At 38.5% G+C, this 23,278-nt stretch overlaps 1 protein-coding gene across 3 annotated transcripts in view; it reads left to right on the top strand.

The window, feature by feature from the left end:
• The window catches only part of LOC309601791 (ubiquitin-associated protein 2-like), a 75,239-nt gene that overhangs the window by 14,034 nt on the left and 37,927 nt on the right, over positions 1–23,278 (top strand). For all 3 annotated transcript variants that reach the window (XM_082334916.1, XM_082334915.1, XM_082334917.1), the window contains exons 6-9: positions 1,486–1,563; positions 10,120–10,174; positions 11,377–11,480; positions 17,900–17,952. In XM_082334916.1, the coding sequence (XP_082191042.1) occupies positions 1,486–1,563; positions 10,120–10,174; positions 11,377–11,480; positions 17,900–17,952 (290 nt within the window). The remainder of the gene's footprint in view (positions 1–1,485; positions 1,564–10,119; positions 10,175–11,376; positions 11,481–17,899; positions 17,953–23,278) is intronic.

The following is a 23,278-nucleotide window of genomic DNA, read 5'->3' as shown; positions in this document are numbered from 1 at the left end:
TGGTTTTGGGATGGTCTGTGCTTGTTCAGAGACACTCAATTTAATTTAAGTTTCTGTCCTTTTTTGATTAATTGATCTTGTACAAATTGCTGTTCTTTATGTAAGTTTTAGAATTGACTTTTTGTAAGACTGCTTGAGAGCAAGTATGTCGCTGCACAGCTGATATGCTTTTTTGTTTCTTTTAATGAAAAAATTATCCAGCTTTGACTCCATCTCCTTTTATGAGTGGGAGAACCTGAAGATGTTCTCATCTTCTCATAAGGGGAATGAAAAGACTGGGATCATTATTAATCTCTAGCGTATATTACATAAGCCAACCAAAGGTGAGTTTCTACAACAGAGAAAATTCTTTGTGAGTTGAAACATTTAAAAATTTGCTACGGTTTATACAGGTGCAATAATACCTTGTACAGAAGCAAACTGATGTTTCCAAGTTAGGTAGAATCACATTAGATCACCATTGGATACATGTTGCTTTTTTCTCTAAGTCTTATCAGCAGTATCAAAGCTGTATACATTGCCTGTAAGGGTCATACACAACACTGAGAATGAGCAGAGGAACCTGAATGAAAACAATATGTTTAGCTTTTCACTTAAGAGCAGGAAAAATATTTACAATATTAGCCAACTCTTCTAATTCATTATTGGAATATATTCAAATATCGTGCCAATAAAGATATCGTGAATCTTTGTGGAATAAAGTCAAGATAGGAAAAATATTAATAAAACTTGCAGCTATGCTTAGAACAAATTGAAATCAGATCCATCAAAATGAAAGCGAGGGGCAAAATTTTTGCCAGAGCCAGATGCTGCTTGTCTCTTTTTGTAAACTGGAATTAAAGATTTTTCAGATGGTTACCAAATCTTGATATTCTCTTCCCAGCTTTATGTCCAAGCATTAATGATTTTGTTGCTGCCATTAGGAGTAGTTGTGCAGTACAAAATAATTAAGTTGCAGTGCTTTTCTAATGCCTCACCTTCACCCAGTTGTCATCCCTCTGATTTAAATACAGAGGAGAGTTCTTTTAAGTTTCCCTGGTTGCATAGGGATGTGGTATGGGCAGGCAGAAGAGTTGTTCTTGGCTATCCCTTATTCTTTCACTGTTGCCACCCAGTGCATTATCAAGGAAGCATAGTATGAGGCAGCTGTATTTCCTACCTCGTTAAAGAGGTAAGGCCATAATTAATTTAATAGTATAGGCTGCAAAACACTGCACTTTTTTTCTTTAAAAAAAAAAAAAAAAAAAAAGCACGTCTTCTGAGGGACATTTCCCTCTTATTAGATATTTTGCTTCCTAATTGTCCAGTGCAAAGTAAACACAACTTGCTTGTAGCTAGGCCCCCAAAGAAGAGGGGTGACTGAGATCTGTTGACCAGCCCACTTTAAAATCTTGTCTTTTCTTTTGGGGTTCAGGTTAAGCAGATGGCTATATTGTCTCATGTATGAGTCTCTAAAGCTTCTCTTAAGCTGTCCTCTCTCCACAGTTAGAGCTGAAGAGAATGGAGTGGACAACAATCAAGGAGACAGGCCTTCAGACCGTGGGAAACGTGGCCGTGGGAGAGGTGAGATGGTGGCATTGGTGTGGGACTGGCACTGATTTCATGTCCTGAAATGGAACTCTCCCATTTATTTCTTTAAACACTTCTTTTTAAGCATTTGTTGGTTATCCTTTGATTCCATAAGCACTTCAGCCACCTTTAATTTAGGTACATCCCTCTCCCTTACCCCTTGTCATGTGTTGGTCTCAGAACAACTTAAAAGAATTGACGCAAATCACCTTTATGGTAATTTCCTGTGTAGCAGGCTGGTGTGCTCTGGCTGTGGAGAGCTGTTTTTCCAGATTGACTCATGCCAGCCTCCTGTGAGTGGGAGTGCACTGGGCTGCTCAGGATATACCTTGGCAGCACGAGAGTACAAGATTCCATCTGTAGGGCTCTTGGGGAGGGATTTGATGTGTACTTGTGTTGTTTCTTTGGAGTGGATCCAGTTGTCAGGCTTGCCTTCTGTTTTTGGTAGCCAATCAGAGAAAGTACAAGCCACCTTAGAGACTTTCTGGTATGAGAAGGAATTTGGCATGGAAGAGTTGATGAGGAGAACTGTGGAAAAAGAATACTGCAGAGTCTTAGGTACAACTCCAATCCTATCCTCTAGAAGAGATAGGAAAGATGTTGATAATGGATTTGATATAGAATCAAGCGATGTGTAGTTGGTTTGGTTTTTCACAGGTTGGAGTGGAAAGAGGCTTGTTTTTTCTTAGAGCAGGATGAATGAAAATGAGTAACTAGGTACAGTGCAGGTTGTGTGGGGAAGTGGATATTAAATGAGCTAAATTGATAAAGTGCACAGCAGAGCTAATGTACTTAATAAGTAATGGCTGACTCGCAAAAAAATTCTGCCTTCAAAGGACTCCCTTCTCTTTGGAATAACCAGTAACGAGGCATTCGAAGACAGGCACATCCAACTTCATTGTCTCCAGATCTGCATCTTGAAGGAGTGGAAAGATGCAAAGACATGTAGCTTCTAGAGGGTTGCGAAAATGACTCGGTTGTGCTCTCTGGATGAATATTGTACATCTCAAGCTAAAGCATTTAATCATTAGATCAAACTGATATATCTGACTGAAGAAATAGGAACAACTTCAACCAATTTCTGTTCACTGGCTTAGTGTACACAGTATTACTGTATCTCTCTAACAAATATTTTAGACTGTACATTCATGTGAGTAAAGTATCTTAATGAAGTGTTCTCAACTGTCTGTGATAAACCTGTTGAGTGACTTCAGGATCATTATATTACAAGTGTGTGTATTCTGTAGCAGGAAATACCTAATTTAATTTTATAATGCAAGCCCTTGAAATCTGCAGGGAGTTGTATAAAGCTGTGTAATTCACTTCTCAGTACTTCAGGGATGCATGACCTTCTTTCTTTGGATATTAGTAGAAATAATTAAAAAAAGCTTCCTGCCGTTTCATTCAGTAGTCTGTCTTTTCTGTTACACAGAATAGTCAAATGTGGGATAAAGTACTTCAGCTGAAAGTAAATAGATTGCTGGTAATCACCACAGAACCCTTTTTTAGAAATGTTTCATGCAGAGTGTGTGTGTAGGAATCTAGGCATTGGATACAAAATTAGGGGTCAGCTAACATCTGAGCAACACACTGTCTCTCTCTAAGCTACCTTCTCAGGCTGGAGTTATCTTACTGGCTGCTTTCTAGGGGAAGATTTGCTGGGCCATAGTATTACTGCTTTACTGTAGAACAACCTAATTTTAAGAACCGATATGCGCTGAAAATAGCAGAAATGGGATTGATGCTGGGGAGATAATGTGCTGTTTACTGAGGGGGGGGAAAACCCTGATACTGAGTATTTCAGCCTTGATGCTGTAGGCACTAGCTTCCTTGTGCAGTAGATCTTCTGTTAATGACTGTGTGACATTCCTTGCAGCTTTATAGGGTAGTAGGTATACAGTGTACAAACACCACTGTTTGCTGGTATGCGGGAGATCAGGGATTTGAAGTAGATACGCGTTATTGACTGATTAACAGAAAGCAAAAATGCATCACGGGATGTGTTTCAGGACACATCCCAGTTGGGATTGCTCTGCCCTTAATTTTTGCTTGCTAAACTGAGGGTGTAACTTTGGCTTGGAAAGGAGTCAAGGAATTTCTTTTTTTTAAGATGGCCTTCCCATCTGTCTTTTCAGAACTGAATTTCTTGAATGAGCTTAATTTAGATGTAAAAAATACTATAATGGTGATAAATAGTAATTGCATCAAAGTGATTATATTTGTGTGTCAGTATTGCAAGGATTTGTAACTTTCTGGAATGGAATCTCGTGAAGGAATAATGGAGGAAGATGGTCATGTCTTCAGGATTGTCAGCTCTAGAAACATTTCCTCATTTGTGTTTTAATCAGCTGCAGTGTTATATACAAATTGACAGACTTCACAGGCACTTTTTTTTAATGCTGCTGTTTTTTACTGTTCTCACATCTTCAATTTTAAGTGCAGGTCTGGTTCTCCCACTGTCCTCCACCCCATGTTGAAAAGGATGAGGTAGAGCTAGAAAAGACTTTTGAAGGTACTGGGAAGATTGCATTTATGGGGTGTGAGGAGTAAGCAGACTAGGACTTCTCTGCCTCCAAAAGAGAGGGCTGAGTGGGTGAATGATAGAGATCTGTAAAATTTCTGTGGGGAAATCAATTGATCACTCTAAGCAAGTATGCAAATGAGGGAATATTAAATGAAATCAGTAGGTTACAGGTTCAAAATGAACTTACAGAAGTGGTTCTTCATACATGTAGTTAACCTGAGGAATTCCTTTCAATAAGATGTTGTGGGTGCTGAAAATTTACACACAGAGAGACTTGACAATTTCATCCTAAAAAAGAACCACAGAAAGAAAAGGAAAAACCACTGAGTGTTTTGATGTATGTGAATTATCTTTGACTGATGAAGTCTGAGCCACAAATGGTTGAAGACCAGGAGAGTGTACAGAGAAACTGCACTGTGGTTTCAGTTCGTGTACTCTTCCCTAGATATCTAATTGACCATAGCTGATAATGGGATAGCAGGTAGATGAACTTTTGGACTTGATTCAGCATAGAAATTGTTACCAATTCATGTGTAGCAATTCTTCTGGTTTGCAAAGTGAAAATGGATTTGTCGCTTTTACTTCTGTTCCTCTATTCTCTTCCTCTTCATTCTTCCAGAGCAATGTGAGCATGCCATAAATGTGGATGCTGACAGGGATTTTTTTTCTAGCAAAACAGAAATAAAAATGAAAGGGAAAAACATTATGTCTTAATTTTGGACTTAAACAGCATGACAAGGAGCCTTTCAAACTCTTGTTTTTTCTGCTGGCTGTATAAGAAGGCAAAGCAGCTTACCCTTTTTGTAAATATCTGACTATAGTCCAGCTTATATTCTTGATCTCTTTTCTTTTTTGTTAACATTTTTTAGATAAGAAGTATGCTATCCATGAAAAAATTGAGCTTCTGTAACCAGAATTGCATGTCTAAACATTTTCTTGTTTTAAAAGCTTAGCACAGTTGGCACAGGATATATTTTGGATTTCCTTTGCCAGAACTAGTAAGGATGTTGGTTTTTCTAAAACACTGAATGTAGAGCAGACCTTCTGGAGGTCAAAATCTGAAGTCTGTTTAGTTTTGCTGTAGTTGGTTCTGCATTGGTTAAGAAGCTGTGTGTGTCATGTAATTTTTTTTTTTTTTTTTTTGAGATTAACCAGAACTTAGCTTTAACATAAGTTATTTATTTGCTTTTAAACATAACTTGAGTTGAAAGTTTTCTGCACGTGCTTCTAAAAATGGTTACTAGAGTATGTGCAGTATATAAAACTGATCCAGTGCTTCTAGCTTTATGATGACTAATAAGAAAAAAGTGATTTGAATTATTAAATATAACTTCAGTGTTTGTTTTGGTAGTACGGAATACCTAGAATACAAACTTTCTATACTTAGCCTCCTTATCTCTTCATAAGGCGTAAGCCTCCATCACCTCAGCGTCTGCTGGGAGGATGGCTGGCTCTGCATTTCCAGAGTAGAGACCAGGGCTGTTCAGTTACTGTGTAGTCGGCAATAAGCACAAATCTAGGGTGTTGCCTGCACTCCCAGTCTGCGTTTCCTTTTCCTTTCAGCTGTTCTTAGGCCTCTTTCTTAACTTTAAAGTGTCTTAATCTAATTTAAACCTATCTGTGTGAAAATCTGAGTTTTGAAATAAAGCACCAGTGTTGCAGTGGAAGGATTTAAGTCTGCAAGCTCAACAAACTGGATTTTCTACAGAATAGGCTATTAAGTTAATGAGCTAGGCCCATCCGAGTTGTGGTACTACACACTTTTCTCATGCTCCCATGTAGTGTGCGTTTGTTTTGGGGGAAGAAATGTTGTGAATGAGATGAATGATTCTTTCCATGCATGAACAGTACCAGAGTGAAGACATGATTGTGTGACTATGAGTATTTTGAACTCCCAGTGGGTTTTAGTGGAAACAGAAAATCTCACCACCTGCCTGGGTATAAGTGTTGACTTCTCTAGAATTCATTCCAGAAAAGAAAAATGTAAATTGAATAAGTGATGGCTAATGTGAACCTAGTCAACTGAGGGAGATATGCTGGAGAGCAGGAAAAAAACCCCAACAATACACAGTTGAACAGTTACAATGTTAAAGGAAGCAAAAACATGTTTTAAATAGTTCATTGTTTTAAATGATGTTGGATAAGGGTAATAGGAGGAATGTTGATCAGAATCAACTTTAAACATAGTTCCCCAGTCTTGGTTTCCTGGAACAGAAATGAGTAAGCAATGCTGCCCTGATACTTTAGGCTGTTGTTTGTAGATCCAAGTGTAAAGGAATGTGAAGAAATGTTATGAGGGTTTATATGAGGCAGGGCAGTAATTTTGTTTTGCCTGATGTCCGTCATTTGCTTTTGTGCTCTGTGTGCTGATTAATTGTAAGAAAATCTATTCCTTTAGACTCACTAGAAGATTTAATGAGCTACTGCCAAGTCACTTGTTTTCTTTTTGTGGGTAGATAAAAATGTTGATAGAAGAATTGCTGTTTGTGAATTACCACAGGATTTTTTTTTTTTTTTAAAACATTGACCATTGCGATCTAAACCATATATACACATCTTTTTAGAGTAGTGTTAAAGTGATACTTTTTACGTTACAAGCATAAACTGGCATTACTGCTGGGAGGAGTTGGTCCTGTCTGTCTCCTGGTGTGTTTGAACTGTATCAGAGGATTGATCTAAGTTTAAAACTAACCAAGCCAAAAAAAAAAAGGGGGCAGGCAGCATTGTAGCTGGGGACAACAGGTTTTTTTGGTGGCTTATCCTGGTGTAAACGTGACTAGTTTTCTGGCATTTAACAAGCAGGGAACTGGTTCAGAGAGCTGATCCAAAAGTGAACTAATAATTTTGTTTTCTGATAGTGGTTTTGTGCTCACTCACTGGTACGTGCAAAACTGTCAGTGCAGGAAAGAGAGCAGAGCTTGTGATGACTGGTGAGGAAGACCTTGGTTGTAGTAGTTCTGATTTAAATGGGTTTAAGTTACTATGGGATTGCATGCTCAGAATTTGAGTCCCTGCTCTGAATTGCAGTGTGAAGCCCCATTTGCTCACTGACCTTTTAGTCACTGTTAAAAAGCATCAAAAGTTTGCAAATACCTGATGGGCATTCATAGTTGCTTCATGACTAACTTCTCTGTGTTAGAAGACTCTGCCTTCTAATTGTTTTAATGCCATGTTTTAATTTTGGTGGCTGAGAGAAGTAACTTTCTTAGCATGAGAATTTAAGAATATATTAGTGATCTGGTTGTGTCAAAGAGAATATCAGCCCTTCCCACTGGCATCTTGCATTAATGACCATGATGTATGAGATTCCGTGTCCAAGTTAGAGTGATCTTTCAGTGGTGAGTACTCACTGTCCCATATTTTGAATTAGTTCTTCATAAGTGTCTCTTCTAGCTTTGAATTTAGTGCTTTCTCTGTAACCCCACTGGTTTGGTACTTCCCTTTTGTCTTCATTAGAATGCTTTTTGTTGCATTTGTTGATTAAACTTAATTTCATTTTTGATAGAAAGCATAGACACAGCTTTGTGAAGTTAAGGGAATCCACTTGAAATTCAAGTTCAGGATTAACTTTCAAAGTGATCTGGTATAAAAACAAAAAAAACCCTTGCTGGCTAGTAGTCTAAGACTGTGCATGGAACTTCAGGAACAACATGATTTCTTTCTAGCAATTTCTGAAATTGTTAGAGAGATTGTTATTACTGTTTTTAGCCAGTAGTTTATTGTGCCTATGCTGATATGGCATCTTACATATGCCTTGCTTGCTAAAACTTCATCTCCTGCTTAATATGCTAAGGTTATTCTTTCAGACTTTTGCACTTGGGAGGCTGGGGAGACTTTCCTCCTCTTCTAAAACCTATTTGTACATTCATGCTTAGCTATTCCAGCTAATCTCTCTGTACCTAATGTCCGCCTCACTCAAAAATATTTCTGCTTGGCTGTTTCTGTGATTCGCCGCTCCCAATTGGTCTTGTAGCTGAGCTTGTCAAAAAACTGTTTCTCTCTCTTCTGTGCATCATTAGTAAATGGTGTTTAATGCTGTATTAATAGCTGTAGGAAGTAAATATATTACATAGATGGCCCCTACAGTGTCCCCAAGTAAACTTGTTTAGCTGGTTCTACTCTTAAAAAAAAAAAAAAATTATTTACTGGGCAGAAAGATAATCTGGAGTGCACTGACTTCTGTACATCTGAGAGCTGCGTCCTCGTTATGCCATGGATCAGCTTCCCAGATTGGGGATTTTAGGTGGGCGAAGGAGAGAAGAGCAGTAGAATAGGTAGGCTGAGCAAGGAGGTTCAGAGGCCAAGTTACAGTTGGTTGGGTAGAGCAGGGCCTGGGGCACTGTTGTTTATGGCAGAGCAAAGAGCACGGCTCCACGCGTGGGCTCGGTGAAGAGGGATGGCGATTGCCAGGTTGCAGCTGTTGTTACCTCTTTCCTAACCTCTCTGTTCTCCAACCAATTGTGAAAAAAGAGCAAAGAGGGGAAAATGTAGAGATAGCAGGCCTGGCCTAGTGTCAGGCTTCAGTTCTGTGTTCTTGTCCCACCAAAATACTGTGTGTTGCTGGATGGGAATCCTTCCTCTGCAGGTTTCCATGGTTCCTCTGTAGCTAGCAGTTGTCATCTTGTATAGGATATGGGTAAACTCTTTCATCAAAATGTGGGTAAAGCTATCCTGCTATTTTGATGCTTCTAAGAAGTCCTTGAAAATGTAGGTAGTAGACATTTTAGAGGTCCAGAAATGTCTTTTAATACTTGGACAGTGAACTAGGGCAAGGGGAAGAACGAGTGGTGAGGGGAGGCAAAGGAAAGTCATTAAAATAGGAACTTCCTAAACTGGTTTTACCATGTCCTGGAGCTACTGCTCTTATTCAGTTTAGGTGGTCCCATGAAAATAAGGGGTAATTTTGATCCAAATTCAAACAGCCTCTCATGGGTAATTCTGATGTTTGGACAACCAGTGTATTGTTGACTTAGGATTATAACTTTTGTGCTCTGGTAAACTTGTAGTTGCTTGGTGACTTATAATTGTCACATAATTTTGTCATTAAAATAAATATTGCTTTGTTCTCAGTTTGCAGCTCTTGACCTCCTCCTGTTCTTGTAATACAAAATAATATTCATAGTCTTCCTCAAAAAAAACAACAAACTGGAAAAGCCTCAGATATTGAGGTCCTAAAAAAGGAAAAAACAAAATATGTAGAAATATGCCGCATGTAAGAAATAGTTTCTAACAGTTTACGTAGACATGCTTTATGGATGGTTAAGTAATACAAAAATTTTCATGCCTTGTTGGCACTATGCAACATGCAAAAATAAAGCCATCCACTGTATCAAGAAGCTTGTAAACTGAGGCTGGTAACCAAAATTGGAGGCAACAAATATTTTTTGTTAAAATAGAAATGAATATTCTTGTGGGTGATAACAAGGAAGTTGTTTGAGTAATTTGAATTGCGTGACTTTCATGTCAGTAACTATGATTAAGGGGGAAGCAGAAGGAATGTGTGGTCGCAGGTTGGCAAAAGCACAGGAGGGTAGGGGTGGACAGGTGGGCTGAGTCAGAGAAGGAAACAAATGGAGTATTTAAACTTTCTCCTCACAGACAAGGAGTGACAGGGAATTTCTTGAGAGATCAGGGTACGCAGGGAGGCTGGGATTCTAGAGCATCTTAGGCAAGCATGAGAAAGTAGAGACAAAATTTTGAATAATGTCTAATGATTTGGCAATAGCAGTCTCATGTGGAATGGGTCTTTAGGTAAGTCCTTTTCTTGCCATTTGGAGCTACTTCACTAGATACAGAAAAGATAACAAAGAATTGCAAGTCCTACTGAAACACGTAGTCTTAGATGAACTGTGGCTTACTTGAGTGTGTTAGGGAAACAAATTCTCCCATGAGGAAATTTGGGAAGTAAATGATATTTAACTTTAACTACAGTAGTTTTCTTCTTCAACCATAGTATTTTCTAATGTGACAGACTAGTGATTGGCGGCTTCTCTGCTGTTGCTGTTAAATGGTGTTTTCTCTCCTAGGGTTTGGACGTGGCAGAGGGAGAGGAGCGGGGAGGTTTTCAGCCCAAGGCATGGGGTAAGAAACATGCAGAGCACAGATTTTGGCAAGGATCAAACTCAGTGGCAATATTAATTGGCAGTATTGCCACTGTATGTATTAATATTGCTGTATGTTTGATAAACCAATATGGATGCAAAAATTCACAAATCTGTTAGATGATTAATTGATTATTTTTGTCTTAAACAGTATTTCTAACTAGGCACACCTATATAAACCTTATGTATGTTCACTCAATGTTAATATCTCAAACTTGGAGAACCCGTTTGTACCTATCAGTAGCAGCCACATAGTGCCTTGGAGGCTGAAAGTTCTATGTGGTGCGTATACTCCTAGGTCAATTTAAAAATAGATTTGTTTCAGTGTAATGTAGAACGTGCAAGTTCTATATAAAACCAGAAAGTCTAGAGATTATAAACTTTCTCCTGTTTTTGAGGTTTCATGCTTTAGCTGTTTGGACATACGTGGACCCTAAAACAGAATCAAAAGAAGTTACTCAGCAGCTCTAAAGTTTGTTCTCAGTTTTGTTGGAATAACTTGCTTCATAGAAGTGTAGCCTCCACTACTTTCACTCAGTGTTTGCCTTTAATGACATTTCATGTAATATCAGTGATGTCATGATGAACAGAAGGCTCATTCTACTTCTCTAATAATCCTTCTTGTTCATACTTGTAGATGATAAACTGCAAAGATGTTTTTCTTCAATGATCCTTTTTCACCATTTAGCTGCATCTGTGTGTTTTGGCATTGGTGTCAGGAGTGCATTCTGAAATAATCTTACTGATGTTCCGACTCCTGTCCTGCACAGGTCTGGTGCTCTGAAAGGACATGATACTGGTTTCTCATCAGTCAGCCACATGCTGAGAAACTATCAGCTGAGAGGGGCTTATCGTTGTGCATATAAACTAATGCTTTATAAGACTGGGAGGAGTAGGTATGCTGTTAACTGCTTTTTCAGGAGTTGTTGTTTTAGTTCAGTTTCTCTACAGTATTTTTTTTCCAGTCTACTCACTTTTTTTCTCTCCTCTTCTTTTCTCTCTTCTCCCTTTTTTATCTGTGTCTGCTCATAGAAGAAAAATTTCTTTTGAAACCAAAACTACCAAGATAAATTATGTGGGAATCAAGATGTTAAATCTAATACTTCAGCTAAAAATGATGACACTTGTGTTCATTGAATGACCCATGTGTTCTCTTCCATTTCTTAACTTTTAAAACTCTAGGACATTTAACCCTGCAGACTATACGGAGTCTTCTGCCACAGATGGCTTTGGGACAAAATCGGAGATTTGGGAGACTGGTCAGAATGATGCAGATGATGGAACTGGTAAGATGCTTCAAGAAGTGGAAGGATTGGAATGAAGACCTGTAGCAAATTGCAGTTAAAATAACCATTCTGTTAGTGTTCAGTTAACTTCTGAAAATGTGAATACATCTCACATGACACGGATATTAGTACATTTTTATAGCTTACCTGCTACTAATGTGCAGAGCACATGCTGTAGCCTGAGTGATTCTCTGGTTAGAATGAAGGGAAGGCAATTTGCAGGTTTTTTTGTTTTAGTACTGACAATCCCTTGAGAGACAAAGGGATTTGAAGAGTTATTGTAAGAACCTTGTATGTGAAGAGCTGTTTAGATCTTAAGTACTGCTTAAGAGCTCACCTAATGTAGTTAAGGACTATAAGTCCTACTAAAAGTGATTGGTCCACAGGCATTGGGCAATAGGGTGTGAATATCTAAGTAGAAGAAGAAAAAGAAAAGAAAAACTGTTTAAAAATATGAATCCACTCAGTGACACTGGGATGGCTTTGGAAGCCCCACCTCTACAGCGCAGGAATGTAAGAATGTGAGTCTCTGGGATGGAGGAGAATTCCAAGATCTGCCACCTTTGAAGAGAAGAACTATTAACTAAAACACAAGTAGGCACTTGAATGGAAGCCAAAAGAGCAATCTTGCCTGTCTGAAGATAGAGGCAGCTTTGTGTTTCTGTATGAAGTTTCAAGTGTGAAGTACACGCTCCTGGCTAAAGGCAAGAGACAGACATAGTTTGGAAAGGAACCACTTAACAGTGGTCTCATGGTGATTCAGAAATGAAGAATGTGACCTGCTTGTCTGTGACTGGGAAAACATGATACCTTGCTGCTTCCCGTATTCTGTGACAGGAGATGAAGACAAAGGAAACCCTGTGTCAGGATGGAGAAATTCATGTACATTGTTGTCCACGTTTGGGAACTACCGAGTGATAGGAGAGAGATCTTTTTTAACCCCAGCAAAGGGTAACTCTTCTGATCTCTTCATTGCTGAAGCCTACTCAGATGATTTTTCATCAACCCCTGTGTCAAGTGTGGAAGGAAAAGACTGATACTGGAGGCCAGGGTGTGCTCCGTGGAGCTCTGCTGTGAGCCTCTTGAGATGCAGCTTTCTAAACTTCATACAAGCCATTTTCCACTTAACCAGAGAAGACAATAACAGGCTCGGAGTTTAGGAGGGCTTATGAGGCAGCTGTCTTGTCACTCTGAGTGCCTTCTAGTCCAGTGTGGGAGAGTGGCACTGAGTATATTAATGGTTATTGAAAGGGAGCTCTTTTGCCAAATATGCTATCTTTCCAAGGAATTACTTTTGAAATTACTTGGTGCTATAGCGCAAACAGAAATGCACCTTTTACTTTCATTCATGTTAGTTTTTCAAATAAGTTTATCAGATAGTGAGTTAGAAGGATGCCTAATGACTTGAAAATTCCCCTAGGAATACTGATACTGTTGTTTGCTATATGTTAGCAGAGGGCAGGATATGTTGTCACAAGTATTGCAGAAGCAATAAGGTTAACTAACTAAAGACGACATACGAAAAAGGCATGAGGAGACTGGACCAGTGGTAGAAAATTCACTGGGTAGTTATTAATTAATGTAACCATAAGGCTGTGGTTTACGAATGACTTTGACTTATGTTCCACTTCCCAAGGGAGCTCGAATGTTTTGTGACCCTCCCTGCTAACTCTGGGTTGCCTTAATGTGCCTCCCCTATGGCAACCTCTGTTCCTTCTTGTAGGCATCTCCTCAGTCTTTGGTAATGGAAGAATTCTGCCTAGGAATAAGAGTAGCTTGGTGTGGCTAAACAGATCCTCGTAAGAGTATGAATGTGTCTATGTGAGGGGTTTGCTGCTGAGCAAACATTGTTGGAAATTCAAAGTGTACTAGTTGACGTGTGGAACTTCTTTTTGGATGCCAAGTGTGTTTTTGCTGTTAGGCTGTGCACGTCACTGAGAACTGCACTGAACTTCAGTAACAGCAACTTAAGGCATGTATGGAAAGTTGGGGAGCATGGTATGGAGAAGGTGTGAGAAGGCATTTGGGAATTTTCCCTGGCCTTGTCAGATTAATGGTTCTTAGGGGTATGAATGAGTGAGTGTCAGTGTGGGGAGTTCCTGCAAAATCATTTGGTTGGTGGAAATTTAAAGTAAACTAGTTAAGTGTGAATGTTCTTTTTGGGTGCTAAGTACCATTTTGCTGCTAATCTTAATTTACTTTCAGTGCAAATGGAAAAGGCACCATAACTGACAAAACAAAAATATCTCTCTATATATGACTATAGGAAGAGTGGTTTATTTTAGTGTTTCTTCTTTAGACAAGCCGTAGGAATGTCTGAAATAAGTCCCTGAGCCAAAAAGAAGAAATCTCTTTAAAAAGAGTAGGCTTTAAAATTGAATCATTTAGTTTTGTCCAAGTGGGAAGCACTTACAAGTTTGTGATGGAAAGCATCTTGAGGGTTATTAGAGGAGGCTGCAGCTGGGGTAGTATTTTTAAAGCAGAAGAGAGAGTGTTGGGAAGGAAGATGGAAGGCAGGGGTAGGGGGAAGAATTGGCAGACAAGATGTGGGGCTGGAAGCAGGTTGTACAAAGTTGAGCTGTTGCTTTGGCTTGTTAATCACAAATATTAGGTTTTAATTCCCCCCCCCCCAATTTACAGTGCTGTTATGTTAGTTACAAATCAACAGTCCCAGTAATAAATAAGTTACCAATGTGGAGTTACTAAAGATGTGAATGAGGGGGTTGTATATGTATGGAAATCCATAAAGCCTGCAGTGAGCTTGTGAAGGATGTCAGATAAGAGTATATACAGAGGAAGGGCAGGATGGAAATCCCTCTCTTTTATTCCTCATTACCCAGTCCTGTTTCTTCTTTCATCTAAAAAGAAAGAAAACAAAATTAGCTCATACTAGCTACCTGGAAAATTAGTGTCTTTCATCTGCATTTACATTAAAAAGGAGATAACTGGGCAACTACCTGGAGAAACAGAACGAATTTTGCGTATCAAAATGTTTTCTGAAGACATCATGCAAATAGAAACTCTCTGTGGAGTTCTGAGTATTTACTAAGTATTTCCTCTTTAAGCCAGTGCTGGGAAAGGATCAACATCAACATTTTCAATTAAAAAGAAATACACTATTTGTTTCCAAAATGTAGTTGCCCCCGTACGTGCTCTGAAAGTGCTCTAAAACCTCTTGTCCTGAATTGTTGCAGATGCCAGGGGAATCGCAGTAGCCTGAAAGAAAGATGTTTCTAGGTGCACCATTGTGTAATCCTATAGAAAACCTGGCTGGTTCTGTGGAGGTAAAATTTAGTGTTGTTGGTTGAAATAAAAAGAGAGTAAAAGGCGAATCTTTAATGGTTCATAACATTTAAGTATAATTGTATTCCAAATAATTCAGCATTGGTTTTCCTGCATCCTAATTTTTATAGAAGTAATGTACAACTGAAAGGCAAAGAGAAGGGACAGGTGGGAGGAAACAAAATGACCAATCTTCATCCAAAAGGGACTAAACTTGAACAGCGTGATTGATATTTTCTTACAGGCATGCTGAGTGTTCAGTCTCTTACATTTTTGTAATGTACAAGTCAGTGGGAGATCCTGAACAACAAATCACAGCAGTTCTTATAAATAAATTATGTTGGAGGTGGTCACTTCTCAAAGTAGGTTATAAAAATGGTATTGTATTCTGGTAGTTTACTGATACCTCTACTTTGATAGAATTTCATAAATTTCACAGAAAAACTTCCTTTGTTATCTTGGTTATGAGCAGCCTTAAATCTGAAACTGAAGACTCTGAAACTGAAGAACAAGAAAGAAAAAATAAATTATAGTGTAACTGTCAAGGGAGGAAGAATGGAATTGTGTAGCTTGGAAGTTACAATGAACTTGGGGTTTTTAGGACTGCTGTAAAAGTTGGAAGGAACATTTTAAGGAAACCTGCAGGTCATTCTAGAATGTGAATGTAATCTGGAAGGAAAGGATTAATACATAAGATTGGGATAGACCAAAATAAAATTATTTTGGGGCTAATATCTATGGCTGATTATTCAAAAAAGGAAAAAAAATCAAATAGTGTGACAGGAAGTGAGGAATTGGAGGAAAATAGCTGAAGACTTACCAAAAACATACAGTATACTTTTTATTGGCTTTATAACTTTCTAAAACTAAACTTGTTACAAAGGGAAACAGGAAAGAGTCACAGATAGCCATCTAGGTTGAAGTTGCTATGACAAGGATCCTTGAAAACACAAAGCATAATTTTGGTAGAAAACAGAGAACTCTTAAATTGTGATGCTTTGCAAGGCATGGGGGTAAAGGTTGGGAAGAGGATATATGGAGTTGCAATAATGCCAAGGTGGATTTTTGGACTAAAAGGAAATTGATACACTTGCGGCAAGATCAGACTTAGAATCCCATGAATAGAAGGAAGGCATTAGCAAACTGGGTTTAATGCAGAGCAGAGCAGTGAAATAACTGAGGCTGGAAGGATTGAGTTGGGAAGGTAGTGTGTTAATAAGCAACAATAATAAACTTAGCAGCTTGGGTAAACTAATAAAAGGGTGAAGGGTTGTGTTCAGTATTTAAAAAGAGTAAACACACAGAACCATGTTCATAAGTAGGAGCAACGGATAAATGTTTAAATTGAATATCAGGAAAATGTCATAAATGTTATTCCAAACAGGCTTGGTCTCCCAAAGGGGGTGGGGGATGCTCAAGAGTTGGGCTTGATGTCTGAACTCTTTTTGTGTTTGTTTTAGCAGACTCCAAGCTCTGTTGTTAGAGTTCTGGCACCAGCACGAGGTTTGTCTTCTACAGAGGCAGGCCTTGCTCTGACTGATGGGAGATAAATATAAGCAGGGCAAATACTAGGATGTATTTCTTTAAAGAGGAGATATCAGAGGTAGGGATACTGTGCTGGTCAGGAGAAGGGAAAGAAGATCAACTGTTTCTCTGAAAACTGCTGCTCATTGGACTTTTCCTCCTTTCCAAAATTTCTGTGGAAACATGTGGATTAGTCTAGAAATTTGAGGCATTGTAGTAATTCTGTGCTTGGATATGATTATTAGTTATTTTTCAAATGCCTCAGTATTTTGCAGCATGGAGAAACCTCCTGGTTAGGGGCTGTTTGGTAACATGTAAGCATGAGATGTTTCAGGCAACTCTATATTGCTCCACAGAGCCAACACAGAGCAGATGTTACCTTGCTCAGGACCTGCCAAATAATTTTGGATTCCAAGGTATAAACCCCCTCTCTTCTCCTCACTGTGTGTATATCTTCGTGGTAGGCCTGTTCGCCTCACTGGATTAGTGCCATTCGACCCTCCTCTGCCCAAGGTGCTGCTTTGTAAAGGTGGACAAAAGAAGGCACTAATGTAGTGATGGCATTAGTACGAACTGGATTTGATGCTGTCTTCAGGGGGCTTGTTTCTGAATGAATGTCTCGGAGGGTTTCTGGTTAAGTAAAAGGAGATGATTAAAGCAGTAGTTCTTTTGCTTTTGTACTTGATCAAAGGTGATGGTAGCAGGAACTTTACTGCTGGTGTTTTCTTCGCTCGTGGTTATGTAGTTTAATTGAAGGCTCTGGTTGTTGCTGGGATAACCTTCCCTATGCTTATGCTGGTGGGCAAGGCCTTCAGTACATTTATTGCTCTTGCATGCCTGTGCCTGCTGTTTCCTATGGAAGGGATCAGGTTTTTGCATCCATAGGATCGTTTCCTGTAGTTTTCCCATTGCCCCATGCTGTGGACTGCGTGCTGTGCTCCAGTGTTCGCCAAATAAACTCTGCCACAAGTTATGGGAAGAAGTGTTTTGCAGCTACAGTGGAAGCTTATTGAGTCTTCTGCTGCCATTATATGAATTATATATGTTTTAAAATAAAATTGCTCTATCAGGGGAAGGAATTGGGATTGTTCTGCCCTGAGGAGAGAGTTAACAGGTTGGAAAGGAGCCTCCAGAGGCATAGCTTGGGTCTGGAATTTGAATATGTTGAAATTAGGATTATGGATGTCAGAGCAGGTGTTGTGGTTGTGTTTTGTTCAGGCTCTGTATGAATTTGTGCATGAAACTGGGAGATCCGGTGGGAGGGTTGAATAACCTCTCACTGTCATTGGGGACATAGGAGGAAGTTCTTCCAATGTTTGGGATTAATCACTGGTTGCAGACATGCGTTCGTGTAAATTATGTCTGGTACCATAGTGGCTAAGAAATTCCCGAAATCAGAAATTAAAGGGGGGGGAAAAAAAAAAAACCAGCCTTCCCAAAATTTTAAATCTGCAGACCAGTTTTCTAGAGCTTCCCATGTTTCCAACCACCATCTCCTCGCTTTGTGTTCCACTAATAATGAAAACAGGATTGCTTATAAAGCAGAAGGGTTGAAATACGACATTGTGCTTTTAGCTTGTAACTGTTTTCTTTCCTTCCTCAAATTACAATAGGAGCGTGGAAAAACTCAATAGAAGAATGGACAGCAGAAGACTGGAATGAAGATGTAAGTGTACCTTGTTGGATAGACCCATTCATTATTTACCCTTTGCAGAGTTTCTGTGTTGTCTTCAAAAACTAAATGTTCGAAGTAATATTTTGCTGTATGCATGCAATTTCTTACTGGGTTTCTTGCTGTAATTCCTGTTTAAAATATATATATATATATTTAGAAAGCTTATTTTTAAAATAAAATTGAATCAAGAAATATTAATTTATTTTGCTGGGTGGACAATTCATAGATAATAAAATTTAAAGTTTTATACCAAATTAAGTATTTGTGAATTATAGTTCTCCACTGCTCAATGCTGATGGGTGTTAACTGCATACTTCCCCCTACTATTGTGTAGGGATTTAAAGTCATATTATCACAAGACTTTTATGTAATTAAGTGCTGAAGCTTACTATCAACTTTAGACTCCTCATTTGATGCTTTTTGTTTGAAATCTGCATAACTGTTTCACTTAGTCCCCTTCATGTTCATAATAATAAAAAAAGGAGCTAGTAGTATGCTGAAGTTAGCACTTAATTGCTTTATTCCTGTTGTTTCATCATGATGTGTTGTCTAAAGTACTACAACAATTTTCATTCTCGTTCTTTATCAGGCAAGAGATGTCTTCATGTCTGCAAAATATTTGGCATTTGTGATCATCACGTGTGAAAATCGCATTTGTGATTTTAAGTTTTCAGTTATTGTATTAAAGCTTAATCAGTTCAGAAAACAAAGTAGCAAGAAATATGGAAAGGAAAACTTAGCTTTTAAGAAGTTTTTCATCTTTTATAGGAATATCCATTATTTCAAGTTTATTTTCAGAAGAGCAAGAGATTGTCTCGGAAGTCATCCCTTTTGCCTCCTCCTGTAGGGTGGCATGTCAGTGTTATCCCTAGAAATGTGTGAATGTTTCATATAACAGATACGAAAACTCTGTCTTTACCTAATGAGGGCTGTATCTTTTGAGAAAATTAAAAGAAACTCTAACATTCCTAGGTTTTCTGTATTGGTTACTGCCATTGAAAGCTGACATATTTTTTAAACCTGTCCTCTATTTCTGTAGTATACGCTAGAGGTAGACTAAGGGCCTGAGGATAGTGAAAATTTCTGGCCTTGTTTCTCACCCCTGTTTGATGCTGGTACAGTACAGCATTTGTAGTACGGGACGGGTGTTGAGCAATGCTGACTAGGGATAGGATTTTTTTAAATTAATTATTAAACCTGAGTAATTTGCACATGAATCTTGAAAGAGCAGCAGATGAAATCTCTAGCCTGTTGTTAATTTTTATTAATTTTAGAGTCCTGGAAAAATCCGTGTAACCTAGGAGAAAGTTGTTCGTTTGCTGATGTTCAGAAAGAGTGAATGAAATGGCGAGCTGCAGATACATTAGCCCAAAACATGCCTGGGGAAAAAATAAAGGAAAAATTAATTCATCTGATATAAATAAAATAGAAGTGTAAGAATACAGCTTGTGCCATTCAGTGTTGTTTTATGGAAAATAGGTCCACTTCAAATAAACCTGATCTTGGTCTTTAAGTAAATTGCAAGTTAACTGTGAAGCTAGAGTATGTCCTTGTAAGAGATTTGATCTACATCTTTTGTTCTAAAAATAATTACATACTATCACAAAACACATTGCAAGGCAGATTTTAATCCACTTAAATTTTGGCAAATAAATCTTTTGCAGGAGGACCCTTATTGAACGTGGGCATTTCTAGGAGGACTATAAAGGAATCCAGTCCCAGGACAGATGCCATCTAGTGCCTTTATCAATGATTTGGAAGTAAAAATAAAAATCACTGCTGAATAAAATGTGTGGAAAATCCAAAAACTATTGGAATGGCAATTAAAAGTAAGCCAGTCATGCAGAGAAATCTGGACCTCTGCTAGACTTGACCTGTTCAAATGAAAAATGCTTTAATATAGCCAAGTGCCCATTTGCTTTATACGAATAAAGGCACACCTCCAGAACAAGGGGCTGTTTTCTGGAAAGCAGCAACTGAAAAATTTTCAGGGTTGTAGTGGATGATGAAAAAAGAACAGCTCAGCATGATCTCCTAAAGGACTGATGCTGTGGCAAAAAAAAAAAAGCTGTTGTAGTCTCTTTGCCTGTAGGCACTCTTCCCTGTCTCTTAATCATTCTTGATTTATATTTCTGTATGTGGACTCTCCTGAACTTGATTCTGAAGTACTGCGTCCAATTATGTATTGCTTTTACAAAACAAAAATTGTGGAAAATAGCCGAAAATTATTTACTGATAGAAGAGGTTCTTGAGAGTGAGATTTTTAGTTTACTGAATCTGAAAAGGTTACTTTATTAGCATATAATGGGCTCTGGTTTTAGTCTGGCAGACAAAGGCATAATATGAACATGTGGCTGGAAAATGGAGCTGTGTATTTAAATGTATAATAAACAAACAATTCTAGCAGCATGACTAATGATTAAAACAACTAAGGAAGCTGATGTATTTGCTGTCTGCAGACAAAGACCAGGTGTTCTTCTGAAGAATATTTTTGTTTAAATGTAGTGTTCTCTAGTCAGATACAAGTTACCAGCAGGTGAGTGAAATTTAATGTTGTTTGACCTGAGAAGGATTAGATTTTTGTGATCTAATAGTCCTGTCTGGTATTTGTCTTTAGTAGTGAGTACTGAGCAAGTATAGTAGGTTGTCAGCATGCTCTTAAATAGAGTGGAAACTAGTTGCAGTGAAAATAGGAGGTTATATTTTGTTAAAGGGATATTCAGGGCATGGACAATGAAGGACCAGACAAATGTTGAGGTACTGTAGATGGCTCTGGGTTTTCCTGTTAAAATTGTGATCATATTCTCCTATTTAAAGAAAATAACGTTTAACTACAGAAACTATCAGAAGGGGAGAAATAGAATATGTACAAATTGCTGGAAAGTGGATGAAGGCAAACATTTTCTGTACGATATTGGTAGTTGTAGTTTTTATTTGAAACAACAGAAACACCTTTTAAAAAAAAAAAAGGAAAAAAGTGTGTTTTAGTGGGAGTGTTTCCTTTACTAGGAAGCAGCATGAGAACTTGTTTTATTTTCTTTAACTTCAGTACATCATATCAAAACAGTAATAAGGTTTTGTTATTTCTGATTTGTTGATATTGAGTTTTTATGAGGATGCTGGAGTATATTTTCCTGTTCTCCTCACCTTTCAACTGGCTAATAGGAGCTGGTAGCTAGTTGTTAAATATATTGTCTGTTTGGTGATTGGAGAATGATTTTTATCATAGGAACAGGAGCTGAAAAGCACAGGCATTTCACTGCAGATGGAGGAAATACCCTTGTGAGGCCGACATTTGCAAATGGTTCACGACTGTTTATTCAGTTCTGGGAAAATGCCAGAGCCTCAGTGAAAGATTTGCAAGTGTAGTGTACGGTGAGCGTAAATAACTTTGTTAGGAGCTGATAATGCTACTTCTAAGAAATACTGAATACATCTGTGTAATAAAACTTTTCAGCTGCTGCTTCATGAAGTATGTGTTTTGACAAATGCCGTAATCCCAGCAGACTTCTGAATTAGGTGCTTGATTGGAGCTTATGGCAGTGAGTTTGCCACAGGGTGTAGGGTAAACTTCAATGTAGCCAAGCTGGTAGCTGGAGACTTTTGTTTTGCATGCTGGTTCACTTGAAGAGAACATTTCCTCTCTCATACATCAAGCATGCTTTTGCGTTGTCACAAACATCCTCAGGCTCCTCGATTTGCTTAGTTTTCAGGATTCATCAGTGTTTTGGCCACAGTTAGTCTTATCCAGGGTTATGTGAGTGTAAGAAACTGTTGACGTTACAAAGAATTTAATATTTAACCAAGGAATTGCAGACCATAATCTGCTGCTTGTGCCATTAGCTGACCTCCTTGTGCCATATAATGCAGGAGTCTCATAACACTACAAAAAGTACAGTACATGTTGTTCTAGAATAACACGTACAGTGGGGAAAGGGTTGAACAATAGAGAAGCAGCCTTTTTAATTGGAAATATGCTTGAGCTGAATCTTCTTTCTTCATTTCGGTCAGCGCATAGAGTTGCGAACTGGCAGCATTATGCACAGGACAGAGTTGTGTTCTAGAAAGATGGGATTAAAGTACGTTGTATTGGCAGCAAGGGAAGGGAAGGAAATGGAGGGAGGAACTGTGGTGGTACTTATTTTTTCATGACACAATGTGTTGCACATAAGCGGGTGCTAGGAGAGTATATGAAACTTTTGAACTTTGCCTCTGAGTGGTAAGTGATTGCTCCCAGTCAGCCCTTCTGCGTCCTGCTTAAATCAACAGTGTTTTCTAGGAGAATCCCAATCAGATGACCGTGTTCAGGGATATATGTGCTTTCAGTAGAGCTGCCTGTGGGATGGCAGATGAAATTAGCTCATGCCCGTGATGTCCTTTAAACTGGGCTGCTAGCAATGTATGCAATTAAAAATGCATAATTTCCTGAAAGAGCTGTATTCAAATGTCACATTCTAAAGGGATTCTTTGTGAGTGTTTGAATAGGTCAGTTATTCTTTAGTCTAAATACAAAGCTACACCAAAGTAGTTAAGGGTGATTTTTTGCAAATTTAATTTAAAATATAACCATTATACATGCATGTCTTTATCTTGTTAAACCTAACCTGTACTGGCTTAAGACCTATTCTGGTTTGCAAGTATTCCTGTCAATATGTTGCGAATGAGCGGTTAGGTCGCTTAAATAATCACCGCCACGGATGTTTGCAAATAGTGGTTTTAATTTATAAAAGGATGATTTAACAAAGTTCGATGGCAAGGTTCACTCTATTACTTATTAAATGAATGGAATATATGGAGAGAGAGAGGAAGATTGAGGTAGAAGGGAATACAAGGGGGGAGTAAAGGAGGCCCTCCCGTTGAGTCACGAGGTTCGGAATGGACCCCCTTGCTTTCTAAACTCCTCAGAGAGAAGCCTAGGTGTGGCTGGATCCAATCCTAGTCTCAGACTTGGTCAATGGTTTATGTCTAAGGATTATATGTATTTAGCAGCAATTTAGGTTTATTCACAGCAAGGAGAGAATCACAAGAATTTAGTAGTAACTAATCATTGGTTACTCTAGCATCTACAAAGTGATTAAATAAAACTTACTATAATATTTGTATTGATACACACACAATCACACAATAGGCCTAATAAAGGTACCTCTTAAAATATCTTGCGAGTTTGATATGCACAGATAAAGATACCCATCAAAAATTCCCCTCGAGTTCAGTGAAATACTCACTTCAATGATTGTCTCAATGGGCGAAGGGTTGAACCTCAAGGAGTGAAGGGCACTGGAGATCAGCCCAGGTCCTGTTGCCAGGCCTCCGTATG

This window comes from Platalea leucorodia (genome assembly GCF_965183815.1).
Source record: "Platalea leucorodia genome assembly, chromosome: W".
Lineage (NCBI taxonomy): Eukaryota > Metazoa > Chordata > Aves > Pelecaniformes > Threskiornithidae > Platalea > Platalea leucorodia.
The sequence above is the reverse complement of the archived record's forward strand: the minus strand, read 5'-3'. Positions and strand labels throughout refer to the sequence as shown.